The 14,090-nt window shown below is 46.0% G+C and overlaps 1 protein-coding gene across 1 annotated transcript; it reads left to right on the top strand.

Moving 5' to 3' along the window:
- The first annotated feature begins 5,519 nt into the window (after positions 1-5,519).
- LOC136496148 (ABC transporter I family member 1-like) lies at positions 5,520-7,253 on the top strand. The gene is made up of 2 exons (XM_066491850.1): positions 5,520-5,806; positions 6,770-7,253. Exons 1-2 carry the CDS (start codon positions 5,520-5,522, stop codon positions 7,251-7,253), a joined length of 771 nt encoding a protein of 256 aa, XP_066347947.1.
- Positions 7,254-14,090: the final 6,837 nt, after the last annotated feature.

The following is a 14,090-nucleotide window of genomic DNA, read 5'->3' as shown; positions in this document are numbered from 1 at the left end:
GGACGACGAGACCGGGGACGGCGCGACGAGCTAGGTACTTGTCGATTCTGTTATCATGTATCCACCGTATCGTCGAAGTTGTTGTCATGTATTTCTTTTCTTCGTTATGGACCTAGACTTGTTATGTTGAACTTCGTGTGATGGACGTCGACTTGTGGTGTTCGACGTGTTGGACTTCATGTGATGGTTGTAATGCACTTGTGTGGTTGTTATTGTGACATATATGTGAGATATATGTGATGTTGTGCATTATTGTGATATATGTGGTGATGTTGGCGACAAATGTGATGAAATTGTGATATAAATGGTGCTACCGGTGCTTCTGGTGAAATTGGATTATAATTTGTGATTTTGCAGGGTTTTGATGCGAGAAAACAGAAAACAAAAGCAAAAAAAAAAATTCCAGCTTTGAGCTGGGCAAAAAAAACCCAGGACAGAGTCTTTGCCGACTGCAATGGGAGGCAGTCGGCAAAGAGGTCAAATCTTTGCCGACTGCAACTCCGAAAGCAGTCGGCAAAGAACATTTCAAAAAAAAAATATTTTCTTTCTTTGCCGACTGCCGAGCTGGCGGCCAGTCGGCAAACAATTTTTGAAAAAAAAAATTCTTTGCCGACTGCCGAGGAACCAGCAGTCGGCAAAGCCTGCCGTCAGGGCTGACGGCGCCACGTGGCTATGCCGACTGCTGGAGTGGCAGTTGGCAAAGGATTTGCCGACTGTGTGCCACGTGGCAGTCGGCAAATCCGCCTTTGCCGACCCAGGCTTTGCCGACTGCTCTTTGCCGACTGCCACGTGGCTTTGCGGTCGGCAAAGCCTTTGCCGACTGGGTTTATGCCTTTGCCGACCGGGGCAAGCAGTCGGCAAAGAGGCGTTTTCCTGTAGTGTATGTGGAAGCTGCGGCTGGGCGTCAACGGGCGACAGGTAGGTGGCGCTGTGGATGATGGCCCCGTCGAATCCCAGCGAGTGCATACAGCAGCCACACAGCCAGAGGCCGCAAGGCAACTGTGACGCTGGCGATGAACGTCATGCCACAAAGCTGTATAGCTTTCTGTTGTAGTTTCTTATGCTAACCGTTCCTAGAGATCGAACGATTTCAAGATTGGTCAACCGCTTCTAGAAATAGTTCTAATTATTCATAATTAACATTTTTAGATAAAATCAGACGAAGGCAAATTGTATATCTAAAGTAATGTCTTCTTTTTTATTTGAGATTGGTTTTAGATATCTCCATGAGATCTAAAACTTTCGAAGTAATGACTTTTTATTTGAAATCATTTATTAGAAACCCATATGTATACGTTTTAAGTTCTCATATATTTTCAAATAAACTAGTGATATTTAAGTTCCTAGTATCATGAAAGAATGCAACTATAACCCGTCGGAGTGCATGCGCTAGCTATTCACTCCCTCCGTTCTAAATTATAAGTCGCTTTGCTTTTTTTTGTTTATTTATTTTGCTATGTGTCTAAACATATTATTATATTTAGATGCATAGCAAAATAGATGTACCAAAAAAGTAAAAGTGACTTATAATTTAAAACAGATGGGGTATTTCAGTTAACTCGTCACCACGAGCTTCAAACATATGGCGTGCATGCACCCATTTTTTAAAAAAAAAAAAAAACTGGGTACTCGGCTTTGATGTATCATAGGAAGAGTTTAGCATACAACATTTACATACGCGAGTTGCACTACCAGCCGCAACCTAGGCCACGGAGGTTCAGCAAACTACATTAATTAGACTATTACACACTGGAAGATTGACGACTAGATAGGGGCTTAAGCACTTCCCCTCCTGCTAAGGACCAAAGGTGGCACATCTCTTTAATACCTAGGAACATGGCGTGCTCCAATTTCCTGCTATCTGCCAATATAATCGCATTTCTTTGCTTCCACAGACACCAAAGGGTCATAATTGCCAAGCTGTGACCCATCTTGCTTCCTCCATATTGATGACTACAAACTAGCTAGGATTCCAACTCCGCTTCCTCTTTCCATTGCAATGGATGTAGCTCCTGACAACCTGTCATTCCCATGCACGCGCGCGGCACACTCCTATACCTGATACCACCATTGTAAATACTCACTTGGAAGTGTTTAGTGCTGCAAATTGCACAATATGTATGCAGATTAAGCAACCTAATGACGTGTGCTCATTGTAATCATGCAATTAAGCTAACATAGCTAGCTAATGGTCTGCATAATTTGGTTGCACGCAGCCAGGCAGCAGTGCATTGTTGACTCGTTCCGGAAAGGTGTGCTTGCTTCTTCTTTCTCGTGCGTCAGATTAATACTAGGACTTAAGAGTGCTCTTTGGGTCAAACGTTTTGTAATTTGGAATTGAGGGACTGTACATTTTCGTCCACTTGAAGAACCAATGCAAACTGGGCGACGCATGCACACGCAACCGTACGTGTTCGTCCACTTTTAATTTGTTCCGATATGAAAATGATCATTTTGGTTCAGACTCTAAATTAAATCTCTGATGTTATTTCCCCCTTCCATCAAGATCGAAGACATGTTGCTGTCCAGACTTTTCTGAGATGCAAACGGACGTTCAGTTTTATCATGTGCTCCAGCCAAACCGGCCGACTCTATTGAATGAATGCTACTGAGCCATACCATGTTCAGTAGTATTAAGTAGTGTTCAGTAGTCGCATTTTCAGTAGTTACTACCGAAAGTTTTGTTCTGTATTACGCCTGAGATATCTTTAATTAGTAAGATTAAGATTAGGGTGATGCCGTGTGTACCGATCACGGAATGGTCCACAATATATTTCCATCTGCTGCTACACTGGCCATCGAGCAGCAAGGTTCAATTCGTGCCTTCTTCTGATCTACTCGGCCTGTTCGCTGGTTAGCTTCTGGACTGGTTTTGGCTGACTGGTACTGGTTTGTTGTGAGAGAAAAACACTGTTGGCTGACTGGTTTGACCAACAAGCGAACATGATGACTGCCTCAAACGCCGTGCAATCATACGTCACCCCGCCACTTCGTTCGTCATCTCAATATAACAACATCTCGATCGGGGACTCACCGTCCCCGCGCGTGCATGCATCAAACAGAAACACAGCAAAAACAGAAAAAGCAAAGAGGCGAACTATGACAATCTACTTGGTTCATATAGATACACTCATTCGGCGCCCTTTCAACCTTTCAAGGGAGGTGAGAACGCTTTCATGCTATATATGAAGATCATCTTCCTCCTAAAGCGTATCTACATGGTGTCCCCCTCTTCCATCCCATATATGAGCCCTAGCTCGGTCTTCATATTACCAGTAAACTGGCCAATAATAACTACACCTTGCAGAACTGCAGAAGGCTCATGTTATATGCTTGTTGTGCGCACAGCTTGGGCCAACTCAAGACATCGACGTAAGGGGCCAACAAAAACAACGTAATAATCCCGAGTATGCTAGCTGGGTAATGACGAAAGAAAGCTTGGGCGGCACTCAAGAGGAGATTTTTGCTTTCCAAATCAGGGCACAATATGTAAATACACAGTTTGCCCTGATACAACTAGCTAGGGGGTTAGCATAATTAACTGTAATCGAGGACCAAAGCGAACTACCTGAGACATGATGAATTAACCAAAACTGAAAATTTCCGCCACAAGTTCAGTCTCAATTCTAAATACTGAATTTAACTCGATTTGTTTGGCATATATTTTAAAGTGGACAGAATACGTTGCTTTTATTTTCCATGTGTACTGTTTATTCCTTGAAATTGCAGAGGTGTGTTCAGACTTGGGAGAAGGTTGATCCCAGTCGGGAGTCTCCGGGATCAAATCAATTTGGAAAAGAAAAAAAAATCATTTTTTGCCTCCTAAAATTATCTTGTAGTCAAGATTTTCTCATCAAACTATAAAACATGTCTCAACTCTCAAAACCATTTTATTTTATAAAAAATTCCAAAAAAAACTCGTAAGGTTTTTAAATCATAAAACATATCTCTAAACTCATAGAGTTCTAAAAAAATCTAGAGATGGATTAGGATATGATAAACATGATAAAATATTTAGAGCTCATGAAAATTGTGTCTTCCTCTAGGAAAATAGGAAAAGTATCCAAAAAATATGAAAATTCCCAAAATATTTTAAACAATGTATGAATATGCTTCAAAAACTTTTCACAATATAAGATGAGATGCAACCAACATGAATGAATATAATATACATTATTGTTGAATGCATTCATGTTAAATGTGCTGGAAGTTTATAGCTACTTATGGCTTACACCTTTGGGACGAAGGCAAAGGAGAAGCATAGTAATTCAACACTGAAGGTTAGTTGCTAAATAGTAAGGATCTCTTTGGCATGGCTTCTGCTTAAGCTTTTGTACCGGCTTAATCAAAAGCTCTACCAAATAGGCACACACAGGAACGGCTTCTTATCGAGACAAAATCAGGGCAAAAAAGGTGAAGCTGAAGCCATTTTGAGGCAAGAAGCCAAAGTCACTAAAATGCGGCATTTGCTGGTTTCTTTTTTTCGAAGCCCAAACCCTACCAAAGAGGGTTTAAAGAAGCTGAAACACAAATGGATGGTGGATCCGGTGGGGAGTTCGGCGGCGGTGCTGGTGGTGTGGCCTCCGAGCAGGCGTGGATGGTGGTGGCGGATCCGGCAGCGTGGCCTTTTTTATTTTTTTTTTGGAAAAAAAGTTTGCCGAGTGTGTTTTGGGCACTCGGCAACGTCTTTGCCGAGTGCACGACAAAAAACACTCGGCAAACTCGCGTTTGACGTAACAGGGTTTGCCGAGTGTAACACTCGGCAAACTCTTTGCCGAGTGTTTTGGAGGCTTCGCCGAGTGCCCCTGACACTCGGCAAAGCTCCTGAATCTGGTAGTGAATTGTCTCCACTACGTACCTTGCGCTTCTAATCCCCCTTTTGCCACGCCGACGCCAACCACCTTTGGATGTTTTTTAGTGTACCTTCATGCCTAACGTGCTTCTAATCCAACATCCTCTACCATCTGGCTGCTTAGAGGGTACCTTTGCACTTACCACATTTTTTGTTCCAACCATTGTTGTGCTAGCGTCCACTTCCTTGGTGGTAACACCCAGTTTCTTGCAAAACCGAACAAGTCATGTACCTTCGGCCAACCTGAAGATTACCCTCAGGTTGGTGGGAGTCGGTGTTCCGAGGGTCTTGCCCCCCAACAGAATGCATTTGTCCTTTTGTATACCACATGTAATTTTAAATAGTTTTTGGAGATCCTTGTAGAGGGAAAAAAATGATTGTTTTTCCAATGAATTTCCCACTCGATCCAAGTACCTCCCCTTCCCTCTCGTCTCAGGCCCAACTGCCTCACACCCTCTTGAGCCCAACTAACATCTCGGTACACCGCACGGCCCAACATCCGCCCTCCTCCCCCGCTTTGGCCTCTCCGCGCGCGGCGCGCCGCACTCCCCTAGCCATCGGCCATCGCCGCTGCATCCACCCACGGGCCCACCCAACGACCTCTCTTCGCCCACCCGTCCACCTCCATCCAGCTCAGCGGCCCCCGAGCCACCGACCACTCGGCAACATGCCGCCGCTTCGGCCCCCGCCGCCGCGGCTCCTGCTCAACAACGTCTTGTGCATGCGGAACGCGCAGACGGTGCTCCGCGACATCAACCTCAGCGTCCACGACAGCACGGCCCTCGTCCTGATCGGCGCCAACGGCTCTGGCAAGACCACCCTCCTCCGCATGCTGGCGGGCTTCTCGCGCCCCTCAGCGGGGGAGATCCTCTGGAACGGCCACGACATCACCTCCCCGGGCGTCTTCCAGCAGAGAAAATTACATATTTGGGACTTCAATCGTCGCGCTTCGCAGTTTTGGGACTCCAATTGTAGACTTCGTAAAAATAGGCATCCAACGTTGTACTCTTGATTTTCATGACATTATGTGTATTTTCTCCCTTTTGTAGTATTCCTCTATGTATTTGTGACCTAAATGGAGTTTTTGCCCTTCTGATGTTTTGTCCTGCCGCTCGTAAGTACGTGACCCGGTTCGTCGCGCGCGGCAAGACTCGCGCGCCACGCGAGCACGAGGCGGCGGCGTGTGCTCGCGCGACGACCCAGCTCTGGAGTCTGGACCGGTTCGCCTCGCGGCACATCACTTTGCGTCTTGCGAGCTGCGATCTTCAGTCGGCGCGCCGGCCGCCGGGAAGCATCATCGCGTGCGTGTCCAGAGCCCAGGGGCCTGGATCCCGAAAAAGCTGCCTGGACGCTGCACGGAGGAGCAAGCTTGGGATCCAGGCAGCCTGCACGGCTGCAAGCACGAACAGCACGACGTTGGCAAGCAGCGACCGCGAGCTAGTAGTGTTCTGAAGTGTGCACGGCAGCGGATAGGCCACGTGGCACGGCGCACTCCTATCGACTGCCGGACCACGTACTTCAGCCAGCGCGACCAGGCCAAGGTCGGGCGGCGCGGCCAGGCCGTCGGCGGACACGGCCAGTTCGGGCGGCTGGCCATCAGGCTCCATGATCTCCGGTGCGTCTGTCCAGGGCAAGCGAGCGGCGTCGGGATCTCCCTGATGGCGGCGGCAACGAATGCGGAAACAAAACGTCGGTATGGAATCTTTTCGTATCCATGCACAAAGGAAAAAGACAGAAGGGCAAAAGGGTCCATTCAGGTGCCAAATACAGGTATACATACTAGAAAAGATATAAAATACATATAATGTCATAAAAATCACGAGTCCTTTGGAGGCCTATTTTTAAGAAGTCGACGATTGGAGTTCTAAAAGTGCGAAGCAAGTCCCAAATATGCAATTTTCTCCTTCGAAATACAAGCTGGATGTCGCTCAAGGACGCCGTCAAGGAGAAGCTCATGGTGCTCGAGAACGTCCAGTGGTTCGAGCTCCTCGTGGGGAAGGACGGCAGCAGGTCGGGTCCAGCTATCGAGCTCATGGGCCTCGGCAGGCTCATGAACGAGAAGGCCAGGATGTCCTCCATGGGGCAGAGGAAGCGACTGCAGCTCGCCATCGACCGACCCATCTGGCTGCTGGACGAGCCCTCCGTCGCGCTGGACGCAGAGGGTACCAGGCTGCTCGAATACATCATCGCGGAGCACCGGAAGAAGGGTGGCATCGTGTTCGTGGCCACGCATCTGTCGATTCAGATTGAGGATTCAGAGTCCAAGTTCAGAGTCCTCTCCGTCGTGCTTTGCTCTGCCAATGGCATCCAGCAGAAAGCTGCTGAAGCTTGTGTTCACGACGCCCCTCCTCCTATCCGGCGCTTTCGAGGCTGCAGGCGTGAGCATCGACACCTAGTCTGACGGAGTGAGCTACTTGCGCAGCTCTGGTGCCAGCAGACCCGCCGCCGCGCCCAGGAGCAGGTCGCTGGCGTCGCCGTTGTCGCAAAGCGTGTTCAGCCTCGACCGCTACGGCGCCCGCGGCAATGGGAGGCAAGACGACACGCAGGCGCTAGAAAAGGCATGGAAGGCGGCGTGCGCCTCGGCCCGGCCGGCCGTCTTGCTCGTCGCAACAAACCATGCAGGCCTTTGTCGTGGGAGGCGCCAGCGAATCCTCTTTCCTTGAGCTTTTCCTTTGGCATCTCCTTGCCGTGATATCCGTGGTTATTCAGGTACCCTTTGGTGTTAGGTTTGATCTCCCACGCCATTAGGCCCAACGGTCTTTGGGTCTTGTTCTCGCGCCCTGATCGGGGGCGCCCAACCCTACATGGTTGGTGGACCCTCGTTGCACAGCGCTATAAAGGAAAGATGGGGGCCGGAACTCGCTGTACGAGGTTCACCGCGCCGCCAGTCACCCCACCGACATCCTAACCCTAACCCGATCTTGAGAAGGGGCGCTACCAGCGACGGGAAGCACCACCGACGCCGGCAACGCCACCCCGACGCACACGCCGCCATCGAGGATGCCACTGCACCGACTCTCCCTCTCCACCGAACATCGCTGCCGGCGCGCAGATGGCGTCCGTCAACGAGACCCCGGCCGGTGCTTCGACCACTACGGCCTTCGATGGTCTGCTACCTCTCACTCCCCTTCTCTCTGCCTATCATGTAGATCTTGAACATGTATTCTATTCCTATGCAAAATATCCCGATGTGGTGAACTTGACTCGATTGAGTCCTAAGAAACTCTAACAATGGTATCAGAGCGAGGTTCCGAGAAGAAATCGGATCGGGAAAAGAAAATAGAAAGAAGAATCCTAGACCTAAATCCTTTCGGATAAGAGAAAACCCTAGACCCAAATCCGAAAGAGGGAAGAAGGGGAAGAAGAAAGAAAGAAGGGTCGAAACCCTAATCCTAGCCCTAGTTTCCCATTCGGATGAACGAAAAAGAAAAGAAATAAAAAAAATACAGAAAACCGAATCGGCAAAAATCGAACCCTAACCCTAATTTTTCCTCATCCCCACCATGGGTTAATCCTAGAAGAGAGAAAGGACGGGGAAGAAGGTAAAAAGGGGGCGGACTCACCGTCGCCGGCGCGGGAGAAGAAGAGCCGAACCGGCTCTTCGCCGGCGCGGGAGAAGAAAAGCCGATTCGGCCCGCTGCTCGCTGGGCTCGACTAAGGGGCGCCGCGCGGCCAGGCCGCTCGACGGCGACGTGCTCACCCGTTGGGGGGCACGCGTGCCGGCGAGGGGGGCGGCGACGGTGCCATGAATCGCCCGCTCCTCCGCCTTCGGTTGCGCTCGCCTCGCTGCTGCGGCTGAAGAGAGAAGAGAGAGCGCGGCGAAGAAGAGAGAGAGAGAAGCAGCGAGCGAATGGCTCTAGGGTTCGGGAGGATGCGACCAGACGCCGTTTTTGTTCGATCGAAGACGGCGCGCGACGGTCTGATCAGAACCAACGGCCATGGATGCTCGGGCCGTCGCCGGCCTAGGCGAGCGCGAGCGCGCGCGGCACTTTGCCGGCCCAGGCCCAGGTTGCGGCCTGTGTGCGGCCTGCTGCGCGCGAGGAGGACTGGGCCAAATTGGTTTTTGCTGTCTTGGGCCGCGCTGGGCTGAAATGAAAGAATGAAATTTTGTTATTATTTTCCAGGAGTAATTTCAATGCTATTTTGATGAATTTGAATGATTTTGATACAAATTTTCTGTGCAAATTTTATTCAACGATACTTTGCTCAGAAAACAGTAAATTTTTTAGTGCTTCTGGAAAATAATATTATGAAAAGATTATTAATGTTTCCGCTATGCATGATAATTTTCGTTCTCTTTTGATTAAATTTGAACCAACGGGATAATTTAATTTTAAGAGAAATGAATTTCTGATAATTTTGATGAGATTATGATGTTGTTATTTTCTGACCAACGTTGTTAATAACAATATTATAATTTTGATCCATGAGAAATTATGCATTAATTTTACTTCTGCCCAACGGTGATGTAAAATGTTTTGCATGGATGAATTATAAGTTTTAATTTAACCAACGTTGAGTTAAAGCATGAAATTTTATGTATAAATGTTTCTTACTTACTCTGGTGTGATTTTAGAAGGCAAATGCAGTGTGAACATTGCCAACATCTCGACACTCAATGGGATCAATCACCGTGTGTGGTGGGAGAAGTATGAATTAGAACTTGCGTTGGGAGAGGTCAATTTTGCCATCACCTTACCATGTCCTACTGAGCCAGAGGACCCAGTGAGAGGTGAAAATGAATCTGACGCTGATTTCGCTGCTCAAAAGCGTGATCATGCTGAAATAAGAATGAAATATGACCTTAAACATAGGCAATGGACTCTCTCCAACCGCAAGTGCCTGTTGGTGGCCAAAGCCACCATAGAAGAACAGATAAGAGGCTCAATCCCTGAATGTGCTACTGCTAAAGAATATCTTGAGAAAATCAAGAGTCAGTTTACTGGGTCTACCAAGGCCACAGCAAGTTCACTGATTAAGAAGCTTGTGAATGAGAAATTCACTGGTGGTAGCATAAGAGAGCACATTTTGAAGATGAACACTACGGCATCTAAGCTAAAGGAAATAAATTTGAAGGAGGAGGATTTCCTGATTTATTTGATTTTTGCTTCTTTGCCAAAAGAATATGACATCTTCATTGTGAATTATAATATGTAGCCTGAAAGATGGGGCATAGAAAGACTCATCTCAATGTGTGCTCAAGAAGAGGAGAGGATTAAGTCCTCATAAGGTGAATCCGCTCATTTTGTGAAGGATAACAAAAGAAAAAACTTTAATGGCAAGAATTCTAAACCACAAGGAAAACCTAAGTGGGATAAGGCCTCTTCCTCCAATTCACAAGGAAAGAAACCCCAGAATTCTGAGAATCAGCAGTATGGTGGAGCTGAAAAGGATCAGTGTAAGCACTGCTTCAAGAAGGGACACTACAAGAGAGATTGTCCAGACTTCCTGAAATCTCTGCTAAAGAAAGGTGATGAATTTATTACATTTATAGATGAATTCATGTATTTATGTTATGATAAATCCACTTGGTGGGTTGATTCAGGTGCAACTACTCATGTTGCAAATTCCTTACAGGGGTTAAGTGGGACGAGAACTTTGCAAAGAGAAGAAAGAACGATTAAAGTTGCAAATGGAGTGCAAGCCAATGTTGAAGCCATTGGAGTTTTTTCTTTAGAATTGAATAATGGTTTTGTACTTAGACTTAAAGAAGTACTTTATGTTCCCTCTTTACGTAGAAATTTGATAAGTGTTTTGAAACTTGATGATGATGGAATTGATTGCCATTTTGGTGATGGCAAGTGTAAGATACTGGTTAATAATAAATGTGTTGGTCTTGCCTTCCGACAAGACAAGCTTTATTTATTATCTCTTGCTAAGAATGCGAACAATGTATACGATGAGAATATGAATGATTCCCCATCTGCGGATGTAACTAAGAAGCGGAAGAGAATTGATACTGTCTCTTCGAAATTATGGCATTGTCGCTTAGGCCATATTTCGAGGGGGAGAATGGAACGATTAGTTAAGGAATCAATTCTCCCGCACTTAGAATTTTCAGATTTAGAACAATGTATTGATTGCATCAAAGGAAAGTATGTCAAGAAAATTAAGAAAGATACCAAACGAAGCACAGAAATTTTAGAAATAATCCACACAGACATATGTGGTCCTTTTCCTATGAAAAGTGTGGATGGTTATGACTCGTTTATAACATTCACAGACGACTACTCTCGTTATGGCAATATTTATCCAATTAAAGAAAGACCGGAAGCATTGGATAAATTCAAAATATTTAAAGCTAAAGTTGAAAATCAGCACAATAAGAAAATCAAGATAGTACGATCAGACCGAGGTGGAGAGTACTATGGGCGACATACCCCATATGGCTAAATTCCTGGACCATTTGCAAGGTTCCTACAGGAAAATGGCATAGTTGCTGAGTACTCCACACTGGGGGAGCCTCAGCAGAATGGAGTGGCTGAAAGACGTAACCGTACCTTAATGGATATGGTAAGAAGCATGATGAGTTACTCCACATTACCGATTAGTTTATGGATGGAGGCACTGAAAACCGCCATTCACATACTTAATCGAGTACCAAGTAAATCAGTGCCTAAAACACCGTGTGAATTATGGACAGGAAGGGAACCCTCACTTAACCATTTGCGTGTGTGGGGCTGTCCAGCTGAGGCAAAAGTGTTTAACCCAAACATAGGAAAGTTAGACTCCAAGACAGTCAGCTGCCATTTTATTGGCTATCCAGAAAGATCAAAAGGATATCGCTTCTATTGTCCTGACAGACATACGAAGATTGTAGAAACAAGACACGCTGTGTTCTTGGAGGATAACATGATCAGGGGGAGCATGGTAGCACGAGAAATCAGCCTACAGGAGAAGCGGGTACATGTACCCACTCCGATGGTTGAAGAACCATTCTTCACGCTACCTGCTGCTGTTGCACCGACAGTGCAGGACACTATAGTGCCAACACCTGTTGCAAGTTCTCCCATGGCGACAATGAATGAACATGAGGAACCTGTTCTTGAGGAACCTATCCTTGAGAAACCTATAGAACCAAATGTTGCACATGAGGAAGAACAACAACAGCCCAACGTGGAACAAGTGCCGAAGGCACCTAGAAGGTCTTAAAGAATAAGAAGATCAGCTATTACTGATGACTATGAAGTTTATGAAACAGAAGAATGTCAGATGGGGGATGATCCCACCTCATTTAAAGAAGCCATGAGAAGCGACCACTCATCAAAGTGGCTTAAGGCCATGGAAGATGAATTGAAATCAATGAGTACCAATAAAATTTGGGACTTAGAAAATATTCCTAAAGGAGCCAAAACAGTAGGCTGTAAATGGGTCTACAAAACAAAATATGACTCCCAAGGGAATATAGAAAGATTTAAAGCGTGACTTGTGGCGAAATGCTTCACGCAAAGAGAAGGGATTGATTACAATGAGACGTTTTCTTCAGTCTCATGTAAAGATTCCTTCAGAATTATAATGGCACTTGTAGCCTACTATGATTTGGAGTTACATCAAATGGATACAAAGACGGCTTTCCTAAACGGGGATTTGGAAGAAAATGTTTATATGGCACAACCGAAAGGTTTTGTCGTAAAAGGAAAGAAAAATATGGGATGCCGCCTGAAGAAATCAATCTACGGATTGAAGCAAGCTTCAAGACAGTGGTATTTGAAGTTTGATAGAACGATAAAAGATTTTGGGTTTGAAGAAAATGTTGAGGACAATTACGTTTATGCAAAGTTCAAGAATAGAAAGTACATATTCCTAATTTTGTATGTGGATGATATCTTGCTTGCTAGTAGTGATATCAATCTACTAATGGAAATGAAGAAATTCTTGTCCTCAAACTTTGATATGAAAGATCTCGATGAGGCCTCGTTCGTTTTAGGAATAGAGATTCACCGAGACAGGAGAAAAGGGGTTCTAGGATTATCATAAAAGGCATACATAGAAAAGGTCCTGAAGAAATTTAGTATGCATGCGTGCAGTCCTTCACCTGCTCCTATAGTCAAGGGCGATAGGTTTGGGGAACATCAGTGTCCCAAGAACCAATATGAAATTGACCGAATGAAAACGGTACCGTATGCTTCAGCTGTTGAAAGTTTACAATATGCTCAAGTGTGTACACGTCCTGACTTAGCTTTTGTTACCGGGTTACTTGGCAGATATCAAAAGAATCCAGGAATTGAACATTAGAAATTAGTGAAGAAAGTCCTACGTTATTTGCAGGGTACGAAAGGCCTCATGCTTACATATAGAAGATCTGATTCCCTGCAGATAGAGAGGTATTCAGATTCTGATTATGCGGGAGATGAAAGAAAATCCACGTCAGGATATGTATTTACTCTCGCAGGAGGGGCTATATCGTGGAAAAGCTCCAAACAAACCGTAACTACATCCTCGACAATATATGCCGAGTTTGTAGCATGCTATGAGGCAACGGGGCAAGTGAATTGGCTAAAGAAATTCATACCCGGATTGAAAGTGATTGATGATATAAATGAACCACTGAGATTGTATTGTGATAACAATCCAGCGGTACAGTACGCTCACAACAATAGGTCAAGTGGTGCTGCCAAACACATTGACATAAAGTACTATGTTGTAAAAGATAAAGTTCGGGATCATATAATAAATCTTGAGCATATAAGTACAGAGAAAATGTTCGCGGATCCGCTCACAAAGGGCTTACCACCCAACGTGTTCAGAGAACACGTAGCCGGCATGGGTTTAAGGGAAAGCCTATGATTCCCGAACATACGAAGGGCCCAAAGAAAGTTTACATTTCAAAACGGAGAAGTGTATTATGGCTGTTAGTCTAACGGCACTAATTGCTGTGACGATGTGACAGTTCTATGCACTAATCTGTGATGAAATAGGATGGAAGCAAGAAAAATATGAATTGAAAGTTTTGAGTATAAAATTAAAGAACGAAGAATAGATGAGAGATCAAGGGGGAGAATGTTATGTTTGATCTCCCACGCCATTAGGCCCAACGGCCTTTGGGCCTTGTTCTCGCGCCCTGATCGGGGGCGCCTAACCCTACATGGTTGGTAGGCCCCCGTCGCAAAGCGCTATAAAGGAAAGGTGGGGGCCGGGGCTCGCTGTACGAGGTTCACCGCGCCGCCAGTCACCCCACCGACATCCTAACCCTAACCCGATCTTAAGAAGGGGCGCTGCCAGCGACGGGAAGCACCAC

Source organism: Miscanthus floridulus, chromosome 12, assembly GCF_019320115.1.
Source record: "Miscanthus floridulus cultivar M001 chromosome 12, ASM1932011v1, whole genome shotgun sequence".
NCBI classification, from domain to species: domain Eukaryota; kingdom Viridiplantae; phylum Streptophyta; class Magnoliopsida; order Poales; family Poaceae; genus Miscanthus; species Miscanthus floridulus.
Note: the sequence above shows the minus strand (reverse complement) of the source record. Positions and strands in the feature narration are given on the sequence as shown.